At 37.6% G+C, this 26,064-nt stretch overlaps 1 protein-coding gene and 1 long non-coding RNA gene across 2 annotated transcripts; both read right to left on the reverse strand.

Annotated features, from left to right (window-relative positions):
• Nucleotides 1-8,455: 8,455 nt before the first annotated feature.
• LOC131220441 (PX domain-containing protein EREL2-like) lies at nt 8,456-9,003 on the reverse strand. Its single transcript, XM_058215354.1, has 2 exons — nt 8,929-9,003; nt 8,456-8,795 (listed from the first exon to the last, which is right to left on the reverse strand). Exons 1-2 carry the CDS (start codon nt 8,995-8,997, stop codon nt 8,562-8,564), a joined length of 303 nt encoding a protein of 100 aa, XP_058071337.1. The 5' UTR covers nt 8,998-9,003; the 3' UTR covers nt 8,456-8,561.
• Nucleotides 9,004-11,106: 2,103 nt separating this feature from the next.
• On the reverse strand, nt 11,107-13,171 carry LOC131220443 (uncharacterized). Its single transcript, XR_009158582.1, has 4 exons — nt 13,157-13,171; nt 12,750-12,885; nt 12,589-12,639; nt 11,107-11,204 (listed from the first exon to the last, which is right to left on the reverse strand). It is a non-coding gene; the product is annotated as an uncharacterized LOC131220443 (long non-coding RNA).
• Between the last annotated feature and the right edge of the window lie 12,893 nt (nt 13,172-26,064).

Consider the following 26,064-nt stretch of genomic DNA (forward strand, 5'->3'; position numbering starts at 1 on the left):
GGATTTTAGGTTTAAGGTTAGGGTTTTGGGATGGAAAAATGGAATTTTGATATAATGATGGTGGGAAGCCAAAAGGGGCCAGTGAGATTCACACGTGTGGTCGTACGGTCACACGTGTGGCATGGGAGGATCAGTGTAGGGCAGTTAGGGTTTGATTTGTGGATGGGTATGGGAAAGTGGGGTTTTTTGGAGAGACGAATATTTGGGCTTGGAGAATTAAAAACATGAAGAGAATACCTGGATGGGGAAGAAAAGAGAAGATGGTATGGGGATAGATGGAGACCTCGCACCTCCATTGATGAAGACTAGCATCGCACCAATCTTCCTTCCAAATTGCATGAAGATGGGAAAAGAAAGCAATAGCTTTAAAAAAAAAAAAAAAAAAATCATGAAATTCAATGGGAGAGGTCACACGCCCCCCTCTTTCTATAGATCCAAGAAGCTTCAAAATTACAATAATCCCCATGTCTTGTGAATTTTAACAAAAATAGCCCTAATGTAAATAAAATCAACTAAAACACCCATAATGCGTCGAAATATAAAATAATAAAAAATAAGTCTTAAAATATGATAAGGTCTAAAACTGATGTGGACGATCAATGATCAATGGCCCGATCATGTGATCCATGCGATCCAATGGCTTGATCATCGCGTCCCTCCGATCCAATGGTCTGAATCACTTCATAAAGTAGACCATGTGCATCTTACTAGTGTGGGGTCTTTTAGATGCTTGCACATGCATATGGGGTCTTCCACACGATCATGGGTACTCACTCGCCTAGCCATAGGGAAAGTGGTGCGACCCACCTCCTCCTCTGATACGTACGTAAGGGTGTATATGAGGTGATGTCCTCATCAATATGAGTTCTAGGGACAAATGGCAGAATTGAATTAGAGCTTCTACTTCGTCAGCATGGTTCACAGTGATTATAAACAGATCTCCCAAAGGCTTTTTTAGAGAGGAACATGGACTATGGTAGAGTGATTCATTGTCGTCACTTCTATTTGCAATAGTGGGAGCAGCATGATCTCATATGATTAGTAGGCCAGGTTCATAGTTTGGGACATTTTTAGGGTATGTATTATGAAAATAGGGAGGTGGCAATCATGCCTTACATGCTGATAATACCTTCCTATTTGGAAATGATTCAGTCAAAGAAGTAGGGACGTTCAGAGTCATCTTGATGTGTTTTAAGGTAGTATCTGGTCTAAGGATTAGTCCATTAAAGTGCAGCATTACATAGATCATTATTACATGTACTTTAATGGCTCTTATAGTTGAAGAAGTGGGATGCAGTAGTGATGTAGGACCAATGCATAAACCAAGTAACATGGAGATCAAGTAGCGGAATTAAGACAATTAACAAAAAAAACAAGCATTACCATAATCATCACGAATCGTGTGAAAACTAAAAGAATGTCATGCATAATCTTAGACTAAATTACTAGATCTAATGGATGCAGGGACATCCAATTAGCATATGGTATAGTCTATTTCAAAGTAGAAAACCTAATACAACTTAGGATAAAAATTAGGGTTTTGGTAATTTGGGAAAGTAGGAAAATTAAGGATTTTAGGGTTAAGGTTAGGGTTTCGGGAATAGAAGAAAGGGGTTTTGATATAAGGATGATGGAAAACTAAAAAGGGGCAAGGTGTGGCCATACGACCAACCTGAAGGATTCACACGTGTGGCATGAGATGGATGGGGTAGGTTGGTTAGGGTTTGGGATTGATGAAAGGTAAAGGAAAGATGAGTTTATGAAAGGATGAAGGTTTCGGATGGGAGAATCGAAGAATTTGAAGAAATTACCATGATAGATGGGAAGAGAGAAGATGGTGTGGGGATAGATGGAGACCTCGCACCTCCGTTGATGAAAATTAGCCTCACGCCAATCTCCCTGACAAATCGTATGGAAGTATCTTCAAATCGCATGAAGATGGAAGAAGAAAGCAAGAGCTTTTTCTCTCTTTTTATCACAAAATCCAATGGCATTAGGGCTTCACACACCCATCTTTCTCTTTTATAATCTCATAAAAGATATTTTATAAAAAAGTGCTCTCAAATGAGATTCTCAACATAAAGACATTTAATAAATTAAAAGCTATTCCGAACTCCCTAACCATAACACAAATATGAGGTATACTAAAAATAATGAAGCATGTAAACAATCTAAAGAACTAAACTATTTCGTGGCCCATGGGGTCCATGATCAACATGCCCGATGATGATCCAATGGTCCAATCATCGTGTCCACTCAATTCAACAATCCGATGTGTTCATCAAGCTCCTATAGGTAGCCCATGTGCATCTTCTTAGTGTGGGGTCTTCCAAATGCTTGCACATGCACATGGGGTCTTCATCACGATCATGGGTACTTGCTTAGCCATAGGGAAATCGGTGCGGCCCACCTCCTCTGATATGTACGCAAAGGTGTACGTGAAGTGATGTCCTCATCGAGTAGGATAGCTTGCCCATGAAGCATCTAAGAATTCCCATCATTCCTGTGGGAAGCAGTTCTTTCGAGCCTTCTGAAGTTTGGCTGTCTTTATTTTAATGTCTTGTGATGATAACTCACCAGATTAAAAGCATACAAAAGGATTTTTTGTGGAAAGATGAGCTTGACGCCTGTAGGTACCGCCTGGTCGCATGGGATACCATATGCACGCCAATTCGATTAGTGTTCCCGGTTCAAGTAGACCTTCAGAGATGAAGAGATCGCCAATTTTTTTAAGGTGATGGGAATGTGAAAAGGGCGAGCTCTCAGTCCGGGGGGGTGAATAAGACTATACCAAATAAAAATAATTGCGGTATATAAAATGAAGATAGTTGAATCAAATAACAATCTTAATTGTAATAGTATTGAGAAGTTGATTCAAACGTTGTTCAAAGGACAACCTTACACCAAAAACCAAAGTTTATGGTGGGACAACCTGATTTCTTGAACTTGGTAAGGATAAAAAACCCAAAGTAAAACAAGAAGCAAAATAATGAAATCTAACTATTACAACATTCACCACATTACATGAAATAGATACAATCATTCATCACTCATACATCACATACATCAATCCACAAAACACTAGAAATTATAGTGGTTTGCTGTGTACACCAACTGTTCTCAAACAGCCACATGTACTCCACTCCTAATAATTACAACCCACGTGATATTGGCTTTCACTAAGAAAGAAGGTTTTCCAAAGTTCACCTTAAGACCTTTACAATTGCATTTTCAATAGGCTACCACAATTAAAAACCTCATGCTGAGATTTTCTGGCTATCTCAGTCAAAACCACAATGGATATTTTCTGGCAATCTCAGAAACCAAAAGCAATTTAAACAAAATACTTATTTGAAGATTCTGCTTGATGTCGCTCGGTAGAACCACTTCTTTTGAAGATGTAGATGTCCAATGTGCAATCACACATATAGAACGGTTCTAGGTTTAAATGAATTTTAAATTAATCCAACCTTAGACTACTTTGATTTAATTCCTTGGATCTCAAAAGGGGTAGAAAAGAACACGCTTTTATAAAATCAGATTAAAGCAAAGAGAGATTAAGAAATTTAAATAAAAAAACTATAAAATGAATTTACAATTACCGAATAATAGCTTGACAATCACAGGGGCTTTTCTCTCAGAGAGGAGGCTTGATTTGGTTTTTTCTGAATGAATAAAGCTGAGAAAAGACCTCTATTTATATGGTGAAAAACGGTTCCTTCGAATGGTCTAAGGTTCAACCAAATTTCAAAAATTCTGGCGCGATCGAATAAAATCGTCCCTCGACTGGTCAGTGGTCTGCTCAACTAGTTGAGTGGCCTACTCGACTAGTCGAGTGGGTCTAAAAAACATTACTGGAGTTCGAGTCGAGCCTTATTCGACTGGTCGAGCCAGTGTCCACAACTGGTCGAGGACCTACCAGAAAAATTTGAAAATTTGAAACAAAGACTGGTCGAAAAAAACCCTGGACTGGTCGAGCCAAAACCTGGACTAGTCGAAATAAAGCCTATAAAAAGTATAACAACCTATAAATGATAATGTGCAATATAAATGACCTAATTAAACCTAAGGTTTTTCTAGGGTCATATATACTTGAAATATTGAACATTGAACTTGATTCTTCAGAAGCTTCGGTAGATCTTCTACTTGAAGCTTGATCTTGTTCTTGACCATGAAGTACACTTCAACTTTAACTTGCACTTGAACTTGAACATGTACTTTAGCATGAACATGTACTTGAGATTGAACTTGCATTTGAACTTGAAGGTGAAATTTCCATCATATGAATAAGTCACATCCTAAAGTGGTTTGTCTCAATGAAATTTGACAACTAAGGGTGCTTGATATACAACACAACACTTACAGAATGCTAGAAGTGGCTTTCATACCCACAATGGGATGAACAGAAGAATTTGATGCCGTGAAGGTAACAGGGCCTTTATAGTAAGGACTTTGGCAAATCATATTAGCGACTCCCCATCCCTATAACTTATACCTTTCCATGTTGGTTATTCATGGGATTTTAAAGTCCCGTTTTAAGATAAGAACCTTCACCTGGCTGGCCTGTTTAGCATAAATTCTGCCGATAGATAAGCTTTGGTGGAAAGTATGGACTCTCCCTAACATGTGTATTATGTGCTGTGCAGTGTAAGAGTCAGTGCACCACCTTTTTATTAATTGGAAGTCAATGAAATAAATTTGGGCACCAGTGCTTAGCAAGTTGAGGATTAACTGGGTGTTTCTGGAATTTGTCCCAAAATTATTTGAGAGCTGGTTAGTGGGTACCTGGGGAAGCAATGGAAGGTGGTTATGGAAAGAAAAAAAAATCCCCCCATTATAGTGTAGGACATGGGAGAAAAATGGGAGAACCCTTTTAAGGGAAAGAATCTCCAAATCATGTAATTCTCTGTAGGATCAGTGGCCACCTTGTGGAGTGGGTGAGAGCAACTCGTAAATTTAAAGGAGTCTCTAGGGCCATGACATTGAAAAACTAGGAAGAAATTTTGCATGGTAACTGACCAATGTTATGGTTACTTGGAGCAGGAATGTAGTGCATGTGTTAGGCATCCCCTCAGGTTTGGGCTAGGGGTGATGCAGGGCCGATGAAAACCAAAAGAATATCATGCATAATCATCTTGAATACCATGAAAACCAAAAGAACATCATGCATAATCCTCGCCTAAGTTACCAATATCGTCACATAAAATCATTAAATAAAAGAAAACTAGAATTTAATGGATGTAGGGACATCCAATTAGCATAGGGTATAGTCCATTTTTAAGTAGAAAGCCTAATACAACCTAGTGTAAAATTTGGGTTTTGAGAAATTGGAAAAATCTAGGAAAGTTAGGGATTTCTAGATTTAGGGTTAGGGTTTTGGTAGAGAGGAAAGAGAGTTTTGATTTAAGGGTGGAAGGAAGCTAAAAAGGACAATGTGTGGTCGTACAGCCAACCTGGAAGGTTCACATGTGTGGCCGTATGGTCACATATGTGGCGTGGGATAGATAGGTTAGGTCTCTTAGGGTTTGGGATTGTAGAAAGGTAAGGGAAAGATGAGTTTAGGAGAAGATGCGGCTTATGATAGGAGAATAAAAGAACTTGAAGAAAATACTTTAATAGAGGGGAAAAGAGATGGTGATGTGGGGATAGATGGAGACCTCAGACTTCCATTGATGAAGATTAGCCTTACATCAATCTCCTTTCCAAATCACATGTAAGTATCTTCAAATCTCATGAAAATGGAAGAAGAAGAAAACAAGAGCTTTTTTCTCTGTTTATTTATTTATTGTAAATCACAAAATTCAACGAAGGAGAGGGTCACACGTCCACCCTCTTTTATAGATCTATGACAGTTCAAAATTTACAATAAACATCATGTTTTGTGAATTTTGACGAAAATGACCCTAATCTAACTAAAATCAACTAAAAACACTCATAATGGTGTCCAAACGTAATATAAACATACTAAATCCTATAAGGTGATAAAATATAAGAAAAACTATTATGGACGATCCACGATCAATGGTCCGATCATGTGATCCAACAGCCCGATTGTCACATCTCTCCAATCCAACGGTCTAGATCACTCTATAAAGCAGCTTGTGGGCATCTTCCCAGTGCGGGGTCTTTCAAATGCTTGCACATGCACATGAGGCCTTCAGCATGATCACGGGTACTTGCCTAGCTACAGGAAAATCAGTGCCATCCGCCTCCTCCTCTGATACGTATGCAAGGGTGTACATGACGTGATGTCCTCATCAAGGGGAATCCAACGGTCTATATTACTCTATAAAGCAGCCTATGTGCATCTTCCTAGTGTGTGGTCTTTCAAATGCTTGCACATGCACATGAGGTCTTCAACACGATTACGGGTACTTGCCTAGCCATATGAAAATCAGTGCGGCCCGCCTTCTCCTCTGATACCTATGCAAGGGTGTACATGATGTGATGTCTTCATCAAGAGGCTTGTTTGGGTAGGATGCATTCTTTTTTGGGGTTTCTAATTGTATTTTAGTGGTCTTGTGGCTATGGCCTGCTGCAGCTGTTGTATGCAGGGATAACCTGTCAGTTTGTTGTATTTCTAGTTTCCTTTTCAATAAAGAATATTCACCCATTAAAAAAAGAGCTTGTAGGTGTGGGTGGTGTGGGTGGTGTTTTATCTATTTATAGGATTCCACGACCATTTACATATCTTCCTGCATGTGAAATGTGATTTGTAGGACATCAAAAGTCAATATGTGTATGAATAAGTCTCCAAAACATTCCATATTCAACTGATTTTAATTAGATTTCTAATGAATTTTCATCTAAGCATTACACTCTTCACCTGCATTATTTCAAGATATCTTAGCATGTGTTTCATTGACCAAACTACACAAAATTCACATTTTCCATGAATTTCCAAGAAAGGAAATACTAAAGCTCAGGCAGTTATATGAAGAAAACAAAATGTTTCCTTTTTGGGTAGGTAAGTTGGGGAGGAACCTGAGATGTCAATGTTGAGACACACTCTGTCTAGCATTAAGCTATGGGCTTGAAAATGATCATTAGATGTTACAAAAAATTATGACAGGTATAGGTGCACTTACCTGCTCATTGAAAAAAATTATGGCAGATTTTGGTCTATCAATCCTTAGCATGGATAACAAAACATGCAGCCTTCTGTTTCTACGACAAAGCTGTAAGAAATAATGAAGTATTAGGACATCAAGGATCACTACAAACAGAATTATTGAAAGAAACTTTCAATCAATAAAAGACCTTGAGCAATTTGATCAAGAAAGTTTCTAGAAACAATCAAATATCATATCACTGGGATAGCTTGGTTATCCCTCAGGTAGTGGCGCAAGTGCTGTGCTTTTTGCCCAAACCCAATCAGTTCCCTGTCATATCCTACCTGAAGAGATACGGATGGCCATTTGTGGCAGAAAAACCGGAAAAACCACATCCACATAATGTAGTTCTTGTTTTCCATGCCACACCACAAACAACAGGTGTAGTGGTTGACCATCGATTCTGAAAATATAGCCACTACACTGAAATGCACCTTATGAATGAAAACTAAGATAAAACTAGAGACAAGATAGTCTCACAGTTCCAAATGCAACTCACAACAAATTTATGACGAAGGCGTGAAGGCATGGGCTCGATCAGATTCACATGGACATGGACCACATCATTCTGTCAAGGACATAGATATGAGTGAGTATTTTTCATGTGTTCAGTTGTCATTGAACCAATGCAAGTATTGGAGATATTCATGGAAATAAGAACTACATTTGCGAATCTTGGTCCACTTTTGCTGAATACAATCATATAGGAACCTATTGTGCTGGGGGATAGATGCACTAGCAAAAACAGTCTGACGGTTATTGATTGTTGAGTATGATGTCAAAAGCTTTCGAAGAGAATACCCATGTTTTAATGAATGGAACATGAAATCAACCTGGCACACAATAGCTTTATGTTTCAATCTGTTGAATGAAATAGTTACAAGAGATCCTTAGTAATTCCTAAATTGATACAGGCAGACTAAGCATAAACATGAGAGCTGCACTACAAGAAAAGGGGGCTTTAGCCTCGGTTCAAAACTGTGGCTAAAATGTTAAAAACTGAGGCTAAAGCCTTTAGCCTCAATTTTTCCTTAGTTATCAAAACCGAGGTGAAACCCCCGTGGTTAAAGGCTTTAGCCTCAGTTTTAGCAACCGAGGCTAAAATGACTTTTACAGCCTCAATTTTCTCGAAATGAGGCTAAATCAGAATTTTAGGCTCCATTGTTTCCAACTGAGACTAAATCCAAATTTTAGCCTCGGTTGCCTCCAATTGAAGCTAAATCTATTTTTAACATCAGTTCTCAACAACCGAGGCTAAAACCTTTAGCCACGGGAGTTGTAGTCTCAGTTTAGGTAACTGAGGCTAAAGATGGATTTAGCCTCTATTAGCATCAACTGCTAAATTCAATTTTTAACCTCAGCTCTCAACAATTGAGGCTAAATCATTCTTTTTAATCAATTTATAAACCTGTGCATAATTATTCATTCATTCAATCAAAATACAATCATTCATTTTAAGTTCAGAGACTGATTCAGCTCCTGCCTCAGCTCTGTTTGAGTTTTCCTAAGAAATTTAACTTCTTTGACAAGAAATTTAATATCCACTTTTGATTTCATTTCAAGCTCTTCTTGATGTTTCTGCAGGTTCTTAAGTTGTTCTCTTGCAACATCCAATTCCTGCAGCAACAGCTCCTTCTCATGAATGACAGACACTTTTGCCAACTCCGAACGAATCTTTTCATCCTAAAATAGATCACCATATTCATGGGATCATAATGGATAGAAAGGATTTAAGAGATCATTTCATGAAGGAATAGAAGGTAAAAAGGAACCTGTCCAAATAATGAAATAGTCATAAGAATTACAAAAAAGGAACTTGTTCGAACTTGAGCTTCGACTCCATCTCCAAATACTTCCTATGAAGTTCTTCCATATCCCACTGCATTTGAGTAACTCTTGCTTGTTGCAGGTTTTCTTTACTTTTCTGCTTAGTACTTTCAAGTTCCACATCCAAATCTTTCACCTGGGTAGGCATGTTACCATTTACAAGAGTTATAAATACAGTAATAACCATGTAAAAGGGTTTGAATGACATGGCAAGGAGTCTTGGAATCCAATGGATAGCATATGTAAAGTTTTAATTAATTACAAGGCCTAGATTCTGGAGTTGTATATGTCAAAGAAGCCCGATTTACAAGAAACTTTGTAGCTAATCAGAAGAGATTCCATCAAGGCCTCTAGCAAATTTATAGGCAGATCTGGTTTAAATCTGAAGCAATGAAATTATGAATACGCAGTCCTCTGCTAAGTTACACACAAATAAAAGTTTCACATAATTTTCTCCCACAGTGTGAGCAACAGCTAACATCCCAAGCATTGCATTAAGAAAAAAAAATTCACATCTCAGTTCCAGAACCTATTAGAATTGCTGCTGGTAATGACAATAACAATGATATTATCACTGATACCAAGAAATATATACGAAGGGAAAGACCAAAAATGTTGGTTATACCACTTATATCAAGTGATATCTCCAATATTATCAATTTTATCACCAAAAAAAGGTTTTTTTTTTCAGTTGACCCATCAATACCGATAGCATTGTTGATATTATCAACAATATTGCTGACATTTGGAACATTGGTTCATACATAGTACATACAAAACAATCAGACTGATCCAAAACTCGTGCTGGCGGGCCATACCATGGGGAATAATGTAGAATGACACTTGCCACCTCTAAGTTCGCTCAGTGTGCTGAGTTTTGGATCAAGCTAATTTTTCAAGGTTCTCTTCGTCATGGTGAGGTGCACAAGATGGATGGGTTAGATGGAAAATATGCACCATGGTGGGCCTCCCATAAACCTACTGTTTGTGTCCCTCCCCATTCTTTAGTGTGGTGTGGCCCACCATATTGTATGGCATTCTTCACCAATCAAATTGGAGAAAGAATTTCCAAATAACAATACACATGAGTGCTTATTTTTGTGGAATGGAACATGAATCAAAATTGAGGGGATGTCACACCTGTCAGAGAGACAGGGTACACAAGAACATGCCATGGACCAAAAATAATGTTGGTCTGCTGATCAGGAATATTTTTTGAAAGCACTCACACACACTACACTGTTTGCTGATCAGGCATATGAAACTCCTATAAGAAAAATAGACCGTCACAAAAAGTCCAACAGTCCAGATTCAACATAATGTGAGGCCAACTTGATGAGTACTGTGCTACTATGATTTTTTGTCCTATAATCCTTTGTCCTTTGTCAAAATCCTTGTCGTGAATAAATAGGCACATGGATGTTTTCTTCCATAACAGCAGACAAACGAATTAATGAAATCTCCATTCATTCTACAAAATCAATGAGCTCAACCAAGTCACGCTAGCCGACATTTCAACCATAGAGAATATCCAAACTTTTTTTACAAAAAAGTCCAAACTCAAACTCATTTCCCACTAACTTTCCAACAGATCATGAATAGTGGATATCTTGCTTTGGTTTGGCAACTCTGGGTGGCTTTTGATCTATGAATTTGGAAATGCTAAAGCAAACAATATTTCATGCGGAATGGATCAAAACATGAAGATGCAGCACCAATTTTTGACAAAGTAGTTCTCAATAAGGTAGCTAAAGTACTAGTTTCTTGTGTCAACAATCTAAATCTAAATCATGAAAAATTTAAATGGTTGATTGGTGGAAAGTTAGAATAATTCCAAAGGAAAAATGTTTTACAGCATGGACCATCCATATTGGCAGCACACGATGAATGCTCTGCATCACCAAAAGGTAGCCCTGCCTATGCAGTTAATTGGCTGTAAAACATAATTAAATTCCATGATTGAACATCTAGAGATGCTTGCAAACTATTAAGTAGAGTGCAAAGTTATATATATGAATGACATACCTAAATTGTGTGAACACATGAATATGTTACAGCTACAATTTAAGTGATTAATGAAACACATGAAGCGTGATTTTTACCGTTTGCCTCGTGACTTTTTCTTGAGAAGAAGCTGCACTTGTATTTTGAGATTGGAAGTGAAGAGTTAAGATTGGAAGTGAAGAGATACGCTCTTGGGAAAGACCTTGGATGTGAGTTCCAAGTGCTTCACCCAAATCCAACAATTCCTGCAGATTGAAACTCCTGTGATTCCAATATGACTACTGTTTCTATCAGTAAAAGTTAAATGACCCTGAAAAGATTGTGTAAAGCTATTCATTTTCCATGTGACAAAAACAACAAATCATCACTAATGTTGAGCATGTGTGCGCCAAACTTGTGCCCATGTATAGAAATACCATTGCAATATACAAATGAAAATTGATAATAAAGTTAGTACATTGACACATCTTGCAATGTATATTTTCTTTGTGAAGAACCATTTATACCATGTTTGTATACCAAGTTTGCAAAAACATGTTAAAACTGAAAGTATCTTTCTTCTGAGACTTTTTATGAAAATTCTCATTACAGTGAGAAATCACATTGGGTAGAGCACAATGTTTGCCAGTGAACATCATATTTGGTTGTCGATTCTGTTTATCCTTGTTCAACTGCTGGTCAAAGAGGAAATTGCATGAATGAGCGCAATGGAACTGATGCACACATCAATCCAAACTATCTAAATTGAAGTGTCCATTGTAGATGGAGCATTAGCCCAAAAATTGAACTAATTGGACAATCCTAGCAATCTGATTTTGTCACTTAAACTTAGGCCCTACACATTTAATTGTCAAATGGTCCATTTTTCGCCCACCAACTATATGGCTATGATCATCAAATCAATGCAACTGTTGGGCTATGCTCATTCCATGATAAAGGGTCAAACATGTAGAAAGATGGCTATGACAAACTTATGCCATTCAGAACATGTTTGATAGAATGAGTGCTCAAAAATCGCAATGAAGGGCATTGACATGACCGATAAAAAAGCCATGCAAAATTCAAAGCAGAAATGGATGCGAACATAGTAAAATGCAGTATAAGCATAACCCAGAACCTTTTTAGCCAAAGAAACATCAGTGCTAGTTTTCTGAATTTTTTTTTTTATCAGAAGTTAAAATTTTATAATAAAAAATTAGGGTGAAAAGACCATTGTAAAGCTAGGACATTGCAGAAAAAAAGCTCCGACCAACAGAGAGGATTGCAAACCTAAGAGGAAAGATAAAAGGAACCCAAAGCCTCCATCCATGAAGAAACCAAATGTTTGAGATGATAGGTGCTGGCCAAGACCACCACTCTTTTACACTAAAAAATATAATTGTTCCTTTCTTTCCAAATAGCCCAAAACATCAATTCTAGCGTTATATTTCAATAAGAGAAAACATTGTGCCATCTGATTCCTAAACTGTAAACAAGAACACAAGGTAATGGAAGAGAGGTGATATACCTTAATCATTACGTTAAAAATTGTTCTGTGTAAACAATGTAATTCTTTTAAATCAAATAATTATTGTACTTAAATTTTGTAACCACATCTCAAAAAGTTCAAAATGTGTGTAAACCAAGGATCAGAGCAAGATTGTACCTGCAATAAGTTCAAAACCCAGTATGCTATCAAACAGGTTGCTGTGTAATTCTGCATCAAACAAGTCAAGCTACTGATGGGTTTGCTGATGTGCTAACAAACACAATACAAGAAAATCTAACGCACTTGAACATGAAAATGAGGCACAGTAGAGAGTTCACCTTGGCAATCTGTAGTGCAAGGAATGCAATCCAGACAAAGACAAGAAGGATGAGGTCCTTCCAGTAAACATTCTCAAGAACTGGGACTTGGGATGGTTACAAGAAGTTACTCCAACACCAAGTGCAGCACCCCTTTCTTCTTCTTTTTTTTTTTTTGAACATGATCCAGGCTTGTGCTAGCCTAGTGAATTTTGGGTTGAGACTAGGTCAGCATAAACCCCAGTCCGGTCTAGCTCATTGACAACCCTAGGCCCAATCCCTGCACCAACATAAGAGATTGTGATGTGAACAACTTACAGATGTTGTAATGATCGGTACTCTCCAATGTTGAATGGAATTGTGTCTGATATCTTACTGTTTGTCAAGATCCTCCAAAAAAAGAAACATTTTGATTATATCACAATGACAAGAACAACAATGATCCATCCATCAGGTCGGTCCCACCCTGTAGATGATCTTGCCAAAAAAATAAAACTAGTCTACTCAACATGTGGGCCCTGATATTAGAAACAGGTGGATGGGTTAGAAAATTTCTGCCAAGTTTTTCACACCCGTAGAGTTGTTTTGTAACGGATGTTTTGGATCTTGCACCTTTGTGACATGTTGGACATGTATGGCGTGTGCATGAGCTATTTACACGTGTGGGTTTAGCAAAGCTCAAAAGCATATTGCTTAAAAGAATAATTATAGCTGCTCTTGCATAGTCCGTGCCCTCACAAAAGGTCAAGGTATAGTTTGTGCTCAACTAATTATACCAGCAAAGACCATCTACTCTCCTAAAAGCAAAGGCATATAGACTCTATTCATACACCACAAATGGAATGAATTAATTGAATATCATCATCGTTGTCATAACTCGTTGATTTTATTCAACCTATGTAATAAACTATTACATAGTGCCTATGGGAGTTTTGTGTTCTCCTTGCCAGTTCCAAGCCCGGATAAGGGCAGAGGTTGCATCAGGTTGGTAGCCGACGTGAATTTTTGTTGTTAAATCTTTCATTCCAAGCTTCTGACAATATGACATTCCAAGCTCATGCTAGGGCTTTGGCCCTTGATAGAGTGGAATGGCAGAGAAGGATTCCTATAGCTGACCCCAACTAGTTGGGATAAGGCTTAGATGGTGATCATCATTGTTGTTGTTGCCATCGTCATCATCCTAGTCCTAGCAACTTGGAGAAATGATAGCTAGGAATAAAATTTAAGATCAGCTTGCCACCAGACATCAACCTTTCTCTTTAATCCGGGCTCTAGGACCAGCATGGTGGATGCGAAAGCACTTGCAGGCCAACAAGATAGCAGCCAGTACTAGCCCCCTCGTGCAACTAATAAATGCACACCCCAAAGGGCAAGCAGGTAAAAGAGGGTTAAGGAAATAAAAAAATGTAAACTTATGTATAAAATTAGGTTCAATAAAATTGCAATTTTGTTATTATTTCCTTTATCCTTGTGGTAGAAGGGAAGAGATTACCGGAGTGTTAAGATTCCAACCATAAGCATCCAAATACAGAGTAAAAAAATTCCCTTCAATTAGCCAAGTTGTCTATCATATTATATGCCTCTTTTAAGGTGGGAAGATTTGGATATGCCCAACCATTTGATAACAATCCAAACTTACCTAGTAGCTAGGGAGATTCCCCAAGGCATCCCAATCCTCTTGCCATCCAAAACCATGGGGTGAACACATCAGTTACTAATAAGGATCTACCAAAGTTAGAATTGATTTTAACAAATAAACTTTCAGTGTCGATGAATCTCTAGATAGTAGATATTCATTTCCATGTTAAGATGGGAATAGAAGCCAACACCGCCATAAAGCACAATAGTGTCCAAGTGGTCTATCAAACTATCTGCCTCTTTGGAGGTGGGTGTTGGAGTAGAAAACAAATTAAGAGAGAGAATAAAGCATCCTAGGTATGGACTTATTTATAATAGATAGCCTTGCACAATTACAAATATGCCCCTAATAATGAAGACACACTAAAGAGATAGGGAAAGGTTAAAAGAGAAGATAAGAGACAAACAACTAAAGCCTGGATAACAAAGGACTAAAATCCAATAACACAAAGGACTAGAAGAACAACATTCAGGTCCACACGCAGGGCCCACAAGCACCAAGAAATAGGCCCAAATGTAGGGCCCAATGCTCATAACACCAACAATGGAGAAGATTTGGATATGTCAAACCATTTGAAAGCCATTCAAACTTTCTTAATAACTAGGAAGATTTTCCAAGGCATCTCAACTTCTTGCCATCCACAAAATCACATTGAGAATTGCCCTCGATCACACCCCAACCCCAATCAAAAGCCATGAGCATTTTAAACCATGTTGAAGAACTTGATCTCTAGTACCTCTAGTTAGTTTCGCCTCATGGTCACGTGAAATAGAAAAATGCAAATTAAAACATGAAAGATACCTCCACAATTTATCAGTTGCAAACACCACAATTACTGCTTTGGATTTGCCAAAGTTAAAATTGATGTTAACTAATGACCTTTGGCTGTAAATGAATCTCTACATATCCATTTCCATATTGACAAAGGAATAGAAGCCAACACCCTCATAAAACACACAAGGGTACAAGGTCTCTCACTAATTTCCATCTCATGTAGAAGACAAACACATCGAAGAAGATGATAGTCATTGCATAAAATAACATTAGAGGATTTTCATTGCTAATAAATCATCATTGAGAAAACATTTCTTCTTGCCTAAAACAATTTTGCAGGAAAAGCTCACACAAAGTCAAAATCCCATAGTGAGGTTTCAAGTTAAATGTGTTTACTATCTCCACTTGAGAAAGCAAACTATGGCAGCAATTAACAATCATCACCTAATAACACTCAGATCTCAACCGGTCGTAATACAACATTCAATGATAGATTTAAAGGATGAATGCATATAGCAAGTATGCATTATTCTAAAAAATATCCTAGTTATGAATGAAAACTATCTAAGGGGTCGTTTGGCACCGTGGATTGGAGGGGATTTGAGGGGGTTTCAAATCCCCTGGTTGTTTGGCAGCATAAAGTAACTGGGGGTTTCAAATCCAGTGGGTTTCCAATCCCCTCTTTGAGGGGTTTGTAATCCACCGTGAGAGCTTGGATTACACCTAAAATCATTTCAATAGTTGCATGTGTAACATGTGTGTCACTATACACTATCATTCTATTGGGCACATGGCCCACTAATGATGATCAACACCGTCCAAATATTGTCCATGTAAATCAACACCGTCCAAACATTGTCCAGTGCCATCCAAACATTGTCCATGTAAATCAATGATTAAAAATCGTTGGTTAGTCACTCAGACATGATCTCGTGCTTGTGGCCCGTCCGAGACTTGGAATTTCATCATTTTCGGGCAAAGCATATATTTCAGCGGGCTTATCACAACCATTGGGTCAAAAATTATATATCTCACTAATTAGAGATATTAAAGTTGATTAAGTAATTAAATTCAAACCCCTGTAAATATATCATGGATAGGTACTTTTGGATTAAAGTTGATTCACACTCCAGGGTGCTAAACACAGAAGGAGGATTGCAAATCTTGGGGGTTCCAAATCCACGCTCCCAAACAGGCCCTAAGTATAATCAATGTTTTCCATATCGGTATCGACGGATGTATCGCACCCTTGGGATATGGAAATATCAAGTATCGCATGGGAAATACTAGATTTGTTGCGTAATGTTTCACTATTTTTGGGAAACATTCAGAAGTTGGTCGAATTTTTCAATGAAACTTTAGGGGATGTTAAAAAAGATGTCAATACACACTTCAAAATCAAAATATCACAACATACAAGTGAACATAATAGGCTTCCTTTGTATAAGGTCCTAAACCATGCACTCTCTAACATAAGTGATGAAACTGTATTCAAAGAAGTCAATTTATATCATTAATAAATCTAAGAAGAAATGTATGAAAATGCAAGCAATACATTCAAAAGTAAGAGAAAACGTAGAAATATACATGTGATGGGTATGGTTGTACCTTGGACCCACATAGAGTTGAGAGGAGGCTCAAGATTATCATCTCCATCTTGACAGGGTTCACCATAGTACTGCTCCTCCATGGACCGACAATATTTTTCTTAGTTCATAGTATAATGATATCAGTGAAGATACTCTCCACCATAACACTAGTACTCCTCTTCGAATTAGATCAGTACACCTATCCATGGATATTGTGTAATCATCACCATCTGTAACTGATATGGGGTGGGTACAAATCAAACTCCCGAATGCATATCTCCATAGCTATACTATGAATATCCTTGCCCATATGTAGAAGTGTACTCCTATCTGTAGTTAAAAAATTGTGTCATAATTGTTGGAATTGCTTGTCATATATCCATGAGGTAAATAACCACCGTATGAGTTAGTTACATAGAATTATAGCTACCCTGACTGCCATTGATGTCCATGCTAAGGAGTCCTCAGAATCACTCAGTTGCTACTTCTTCTTATAACGACAATGACTACAAGCCTTATTTTGGATAAGATAGGGTAGAAGACGAGGACGAGGACGAGAACTAGGGTCTTTGTCCTGGGTGTTGTGCTTAAAATCTCCTTCCCCAGTAAACGGGCTAAGAGATCTCTAAATCTGACTCCTAGTTTAAGTCTCACTCTGACTCTCAGGCTGAGTCTCACTCTAGTCACATCAATGACACCCCTACCCCAGTCACCACCACCACCATCATCACCAGGCCCACCACTGCCATTGCTCTTTGTATCATTGTCGGTGTTAAATAGAGTGTGGCTACAACATGCCCCATTAGATAGTGATTGCAGTTGGCTGCCTCCTGCATTCCTTGTCAATGGGTCAAAGCTCCAATAGGAGATCTAGCCTCCTCTACAACCACGACAATGTAGATGCCCTGTGACGTTGTCCCCTCTGCTATATTCAGCTCAGGTTGACTATCTAATGCGGGGGCGTTTTCATACTGGGATCGAGTGGGGTTGCTTGTGGGATGCAGGGGCACAGTTGGGGTTGGTGGCCCTTGTGAGGCAGGTGGCTCGTGTGAGGCGGGCCCCACCCGTGTGATTTGGGGCCTATGAGGAGGGTTCGGCCGAGGTCCTAACCCATGAGATGTAGGGCCTGGGCTATGAGATAAAGGGATTGATTCGCCATGTTTTGACAGTTCAAGCTTTTAGATCAAGTGGTTAATTGTCCTACATCAAATTGGTATCAGAGCCAGGTTGGTCTCGTGTTTGAGACTCCTCACCGAGGGTGATTAATGCGGCGACATTTTCACACCGGCCTCGAGTGGGGTTGCTTGTGGGATGCAGGGGCACTCACGGGGTGTGCGGCCCGTGTGAGGCGGGTGGCTCGTGTACTAGAGACAGATACGACCACCCAGATCAGCGCAACTTTCTTTGTGGATGAGAGACTAGTCCCATATGGGGTCCGCCGGGCCATTTTGAAGACCCCACATGCATTGGACGTGTATCAGGAAGACCTCACTTTGGGATAATGCATGTGGGCTGCTTAGGAGATCATTTTATTCATAGGATTTTTATTTCGTGTCGATCTAACCGTTGGATCTTGTCGATTAGGCTATTAGGTAAAGCAACAAATGAGGAGATTAATAAATAAGATTTTTCAATGTAAATTCAAAGAAAAATGAATGAATGAAATCAACATATGCTATAATTCATAATAATAAGTGCGGTTTATTCTATTTTTTAACACCAGGGCCAGTTTACACCGATTGGCCAACACTCGCGCCAATACAGCACTTATCCTCGCAATGGGAACCTCTTGCGTGACATGCTCACCCATCTAAAGGGCACTTGGTGAGGGGCTCAGTTATACATTCGTTGGTCAGACTACTACCCTACCGGAACTGATAGTGGGAACCTTCTGCAATCCTGACATGCTTACTCACTCAAAGGGTACGGTAGAGGTTCCAATAGGTACTAATTGGGATCTTGGGACTTTCAACTCAAGGGTCTTGATCGCCCTACTTATTTATGCTTTAGGGATTTTCAACCCTTTAGACTTAATCGCCCCACCTATTTCTGGTTTTCCAAAAACTATTCTGGTCATGTATGATTTCAATATTACATGAAACAAATATTTCAAAAAATATACAACGATCATTATTCTTCGATTGAATCTATAATATATGTTGTAAATAATTTATCAAACTTAAAACAAAATTTTTGATCAACGTAAATTGTCCGTACATGATTAAATTTCTATAAAAAATAAAAATAAATAAACATGCAACGTAATCAATTAGATCTTAGTATCTGTAAAAAAATTATATATAAACTCGAGATTCCTACAAATATTTTTTAAAATCTAATTAAATAAGCAATGAATTTTCAAGGTATGATTAACAATAAGACGATATAAAAGCCGAATTGAGGCATATTAAAATAACGACAACTGAAGTAAAAATAAAAATAAAATTTAAACACATTTTAGGAAGTATACTAAGCAATTACATCAAATTAAAAGAACATTCGAGATGGAAAAAAAAATAATAATTATAAGTGTAAATGAATAAACAAATAAATAAATAACATTTTTATAACATCAAGTGAGAGAAACTCACATTTTATAAAAAAGAAAAAAAGTATTTTCTTTTCTTTTCTTTTTCTTTTCTTCTTTTCTTCCTCTCTCTTACTTTTTCTCTCTCTCCTCCTTTTCTTTCTTCCTTTTTCTCTCTCTTCTCTCTCTCTCCATCTCTTTCCAACGTGAATAACCAGTAACCTCTCTCTTTTTTCCTCTCTCTCTCTCTCTCTCTTCACTCTTCTCAGATTACATCACACTCCATCTTCCTTTACTTCCTTATTTATAAGGAACACAACATCACGTGTGATGTTTTAATTGAAAAAAACTTAAAATACTGAAATAATAAATAAATTAGAACAAATCACAAATCTCAATAGCAGTAGTAGTGAAAAACTGATTCAAACTTAGTTCGTGGGACAACCTTACACCAAAAATAGTGTTTTAGGTAGGACAACCTGATTTCACAAATGTTTATAAGGATCAAATCACAAACTAAGCAAGAGACGAGAGAGCTATCGGTTACAAGCATTCACCACATATGCATAAATAAATTACAATCATTCACCACATATACATCACATAAATTATTCACCACAAACACCAGGAGTTATAGTGGTTTGGTGTGTACACCAACTGTTCTCAAACAGCCACACCTATTCCACTCCCAATAATCATAACCCACGTGATATTAGAGTTCACTAATAATCAATGTTTTCACAAGTTCACTTTAAAACCTATACAGTTGTGATTTTAGAGGGCTATCACAACCAAAACTCCATGGTGAGATTTTCTGGCTATCTCAGTCAAAATTAATATATGAGATTTTTTGGATACCTCAAAGAAACCAAAATACAAAGATATAGGATGATACTTATCTTCTCTTTGAAGACGTTCTTGATGTAGCCCGTAGAATCGCTTCGCTTGAAGTAGAATGTTCAATGTCCAGTACCACAAACAAGGGTTCTAGGTTCCAAATTGATTTTAAATTAATTCAAACTACAGGCTACTTGTTTAAATCCCTTAGATCTCAAAAGAAGAGTGATTACTCTCTTTAAAATATATGATTCATGAAAAGAAATCAAGGAATTAAAAACAAAAGCTATATAAAGAAAAATATAAAATACCGTGAAATAGCTTGATGATAGTGGGGACTTATCTCTTTCTGAGTGGAGGCTTTTCTTAGCTTGGGTGAGTAAATTCGGAATGATGGAATGCCTCTATTTATAAGATAAAATGTTGTTGTTTCGACTCGTCTAAGGTCTCATTCGACTCGTCTAAGAACTAACCAAATTTCAAATTTTGGGCACGATCGGATAAAACAGTCTTTCGATTGGTCGAGGGCCTTCTTCGATTGGTCAAGCACAGGCTTCGACTGGTCAGGGGTGCTAAAATTCAGTCGCTGGACTTCGAGTCGAGCACCTCTCGACTGGTCGAAGGTGCTTCTTCGACTGGTCGAGAAACCACCAGAAATATCCAAAATTTGAATTTAAAACTTGGACTAGTTGAAGATAATCCTTGACTCGTCAAGCCATAGCTTAGACTAGTCAAACCAAGACTTAAACTAGTCGAACTAATGGCTAACCAAAGTATAAAAACCCGTATAAGTTTATCATATGAAAGAACCTAAGTCGAAGGTCTTTTTATGGTCAATTATACTTGAGAAAATTGGACATTGAAGAGTAAAGTTTGAATCTTCTACTTGAATCTTCAATAGTGCATAGTTGAACTTCTACTTGAAGTGCAGTCGAAAGTGGAACTTGATCCTCTACTAGAAAGGCAGTAGAACTTGAATTCACTTTATCTTGAAATATCCATCTTCATGATTTGTTCTTGAAGGTGAACTTTCCATCTTGATTCACTTGAAGGTGAACTACATCATAAGTTATTTGTGCCATCGAAATTTGACAAACAAGAGTGCTTTATACATTATAACACTTACATTAATGTTAATAAGTTTTCTTTTAAATTTCAGTTTTTCTTTTTAAATATTTGTATGTCACATTTTTCTTTCTTTCTTTAGATTTAAACAACGCGCTCCAATGTAGTGTATGGTGCTATGCATTGCATGCATGCCACGTGTGTGGCAAATGCATGTGCCACATGTGTGTGTGGTCCATATACTGAGGTGTGGTTATGATGAGTGTGCATAGTGTATAGTTTGTGATGCATGCATGGGCCACTTGTGTGTGCAAGAGAAGTATGCATGTGATGTGTTTGGTGCATGTGTGTGGTTGTGATGTATTCAATTATGCATAAGTGTATGATGTAGATGAATGGACGGATTAATGTATACATAGATTGACAGATAGATATATGGTTAGATAAGTTGGTGTATGATCGATGGCTAAACTCCAAGATGTACCTATGGATGGATGGGTAGGATTGTGGGTGGCCACATGACCAATATGATGGATGGTCAGTTTAGATGCAAGGGCAAGTGTTCCGATGATTTTCAACATATGGACGGTTAGATGGTTGTATTATTGGATGGGTGATTAAATGTATTGTTGGATTCATTAGTTAATAAACAGTTGGATTGGATATGTCCAAATCAATGGCTGATATTGGACCAGTTGATCTTATAGATTGATGGTCATATTGGACTAATTGGGTATGTCAATCAATGGTTAAAATTAGAAGGTTAAGATTTATTTGAGTTATTACAGATTGGTTTAATTTTTATTATCATTTGAAAGGTACTTTAGTGCTCTTTCAATCTTCACTGGAATCGTCGTATTCTGAGACCATTTGGGCATCCAAAAGTGGGATCACAATCGTCGGTCTTGAAATTTTCCTACTTCTCCTTGTCTTACAGAAATCCTCATAACTCTCTCTTCAGAGGTCAGATTTAGACAATTTTTAGCTCACTGGAAAGATAACATGACAAGCTTTTAAATGAGACAAGAATCGCCTGTCGCCTGATTTGAAGACCATTCGATATCCCAAAAGTATGCTAGAAGACTTTCATCATCACTTTTTCAATCTCGATAATTATTCTTTCGAAATCATGTGATCTAACGAAGAGGCACATAACTCCCTCGTTAGAATTCAGATTGGGTTGATTTTAGGGTCATTTGAAAGGTACTTTAATGGTCTTTCAATCCTCACTAGAATCGTCATATTCCGAGACCATTTGGGCATTTAAAAGTGGAATCACAGTTGTTGGTCCTGAAATTTTCCTACTTCTCCTTGTCTTACAGAAACCCTCATAACTCTCTCTTTAGAGGTCGGATTTAGATGATTTTTAGCTCATTGGAAAGGTAACATGACAAGCTTTCAAATGGGACAAGAATTGCCTGATTCGAAGACAGTTCGATATCCCAAAAGCATGCTAGAAGACATCCGTCATCATTTTTTCAATCTTGATTGTTATTCTTTTGAAATTGCGCGATACAAGGAAGAGGCTCATAACTCCCTCGTTTGAAGTCGGATTGGATTAATTTTAGGGTTATTTGAAAGGTACTTCAATGCTCTTTCAATCATCACTGGAATAGTCATATTTCGAGACCATTTGGGCATCCAAAAGTGGGATCATAGTCATCATTCCTGAATTTTTCCTACATCTCCTGGTCTGACAGAAACCCTCATAACTCTCTCTTCAGAGGTTAGATTTAGAAGATTTTTAGCTCATTGGAAAGTTAACATGACAATCTTTCAAATGGGACAAGAATCGCTTTATTCAGAGACTATTTGATATCCCAAAACATGATATAAGACTTCCATCGTCATTTTTTCAATCTCAATCGTTAATCTTTCAAAATCGCGTGATCCAACAAAAACGCTCATAACTCCCTCATTTGAAATCAGATTGGGTCGATTTTAGGTTCGTTTGAATGGTACTTTATTGCTCTTTCAATCCTCACTAGAATCGTCGTATTCCGAGACCATTCGGGCATCCAAAAGTGGGATCATAGTCCTCGGTCTTGAAATTTTCCTTCTCCTCTTTGCCATATAGAAACCCTCATAACTCTCTCTTAAAAGGTTAGATTTAGACATTTTTTAGCTCATTGGAAAGTTAACATGGCAAGCTTCCAAATGGGATAAGAATCACTTTATTCGGAGACTATTCGATATCCCAAAAGCACGGTATAAGATTCCATTCTCATTTTTTCAATCTCGATCGTTAATCTTTCAAAATCATGTGATCCAACGAAGAGGCTCATAACTCCCTCGTTTGAAGTCGGATTGGGTCGATTTTAAGGTTATTTGAATAGTACTTTACTGCTCTTTCAATCTTGACTGGAATCTTCGTATTCCGAGATCCGTTGGGTATCTAAAAGTGGGATCACAGTCGTCGGTCCTGAAATTTTCTTACTTCTCCTTGTCCTAAACAAACTATCATAACTCTCTCTTCAGAGGTTGGTTTAGACAATTTTTAGCTCATTTGAAAGGTAACATGACAAGTTTTCAAATGGGATAAGAATCGCCAGATTCGAAGACTGTTCGATATCCCTAAAGCATGTTAGAAGACATCCATCGTCATTTTTTCATTCTCAATTGTTATTTTTTTGAAATTGCATGATCCAACAAAGAGGCTCATAAGTCCCTCATTTGAAGTCGGATTGGGTCAATTTTAGGGTCATTTGAAAGGTACTTTAATGCCTTTTCAATCCGGAATGTCATGTTCCGAGACCATTGGTCATCTAATAGTGGGATCATAGTCGTTGGTCTTGAAATTTTCCTACTTCTCCTTATCCTATAGAAACCCTCATAACTCTCTCTTTAGAGGTAAGATTTAGACGATTTTTAGCTCATGATTTTTAGCTCATTGGAAAGTTAACATGACAAGTTTTCAAATGAGATGAGAATCGCCTGATTCAGATACCGTTCGATATCCCAAAAGCAAGCTAGAAGACTTCCATCGTCATTTTTTCAATCTCGATCATTAATCTTTCGACATTGTGTGATCCAACGAAGAGGCTCATAACTCCCTCATTTGAAGTCGGATTGGGTCGATTTTAGGGTCATTTGAAAGGTACTTTAGTGCTCTTTCAATCCTCACTAGAATCGTCGTATTCTAAGACCATTTGGGCATCTAAAAGTGGAATCACAATCGTCGGTCCTGAAATTTTCCTACTTCTCCTTGTCCTATAGAAAGCCTCATAACTCTCTTCAGAGGTTAGATTCAGATGATTTTTAGCTTATTGGAAATGTAACATGACAAGCTTTCAAATGGGACAAGAATCGCCTGATTCGAAGACTGTTCGATATACCAAAAACATGCTAGAAGACATCCAACGACATTTTTTCAATCTCGATCATTATTCTTTTAAAATCGCGTGATCCAAAGAAGAGGCTCATAACTCCCTTGTTTGAAGTCGGATTGGGTCATTTTTATGGTCATTTAAAAGGTACTTTTGTGCTCTTTCAATCCTTACTAGAATCATCATATTTCGAGACCATTTTTACTATCCAAAAGTAGGATCATAGTCATCGGTCCTGAAACTTCTCCTTGTCCTATGTTCACAACCCTAAGTGAAGGGTTGCGATGTAGTAATAATCTCGGTGAGACTGAGGTCGAATTCACAGGGACTAAACTTGTACGTTTCTAAAAGTAACTAGAACTAGAACTAGAAGAAGATCTAAATCTAAATCTGGAATATAAGGAAGTAATTGTAAAAAGGATTTTAATAATAAAAAAGGGAACTAGGATGCCAAGGATCCACTTGTAGCTATTGAGATACTACCTTGCTTAATTCACGAATTCCAAGTGGAATTAGAGTCCTATCTTATCCGGTTGGAGAAAGAGATAGTTAAATCTCAGAACTTCTCATTGCTCTAGCCTCAATGGAGGAGAATTGTGAAGATTTGGAAGGGATTCAATCACCCAACCATGCCCAGGAGACAATGGCAAAGAACAGGATTTACCAATCGCACAATGTCAAATAAGAAAAGAAGATACTTGAAGCTATCATAGATCTATTGTAATTTGAGTCACAATAAACCATTAAAAACTGAAAGTATTCCTTAAAATCAACTAGAAATCAAAGAGGTTCAACAAGAATAAGAATCAAAATATGAAAAACATCCCAAAAATGCTATAAGCTTCACCTCTTAGCCTTAGCTAAGAGGGCTAGCTAACCATAAACATGATTGGATCAAGAATCGTCAAAGAAAGCATTAAAAATTAGGAAAGAAAGGAAAAAGAACTCTTGAGAGATGGCTCCACCCTTTTGCTCTACTTCTCCAAACCTTAGATATCCTTAGAAGTCTTTAGGAAACACATATTTATAGCCTTGTTCGCATAAAATAGGAAAACCGGGTCAAATTTATGCAGTCCGCGCAAAATCTACGTAACGGTTTAATGTCATCGAATACCGGCTTCGATGTCATCGAAACTCCTTCGATGACATCTAAGCTCAGATTTTGTGAATTTCTGCACTAATTTCTGCTCTTCCTTCTTTCTCCACTTGGTTTTCTTGAATCTTGGGGTCTTGAAATCTTTAATCTTAGTCTCCAAAGATCCATTCTTTGCCTTGGTGATTCTTGAGCATTAAATCCATGCTTTTAATAGTCTTTTCAATCCAAGCTCTTAGATTCACCTTGCAACATAAACATGTATAAAATATACTATTACATATTATCATGTTCATAAAACTAAGATATAAATGGTAGAAAATATGCAATATTTGACACTCAACACACACCCCAACCAACATTTTGCTAGTCCCGAGCAAAACATGCATGACACAATCTTCAATTCTCAATGTTCAAATCACTTCTATAAAATAATTTGTTGTGTAAATAAGTATGAATGAGTATAATTCGATGAGGTGAGAGTGA

Source organism: Magnolia sinica, chromosome 12 (genome assembly GCF_029962835.1).
Source record: "Magnolia sinica isolate HGM2019 chromosome 12, MsV1, whole genome shotgun sequence".
Taxonomy (NCBI): domain Eukaryota; kingdom Viridiplantae; phylum Streptophyta; class Magnoliopsida; order Magnoliales; family Magnoliaceae; genus Magnolia; species Magnolia sinica.

Excerpts from the sequence above, each read along its gene's own strand:
- LOC131220441 (XM_058215354.1), bottom strand. The coding sequence starts at position 8,997 with ATGCAGTGGGATATGGAAGAACTTCATAGGAAGTATTTGGAGATGGAG. Across the intron at positions 8,796-8,928 it reads CGAAGCTCAAGTTCGAACAA|GATGAAAAGATTCGTTCGGA; the intron begins GTTCCTTTTTTG and ends GATCTATTTTAG.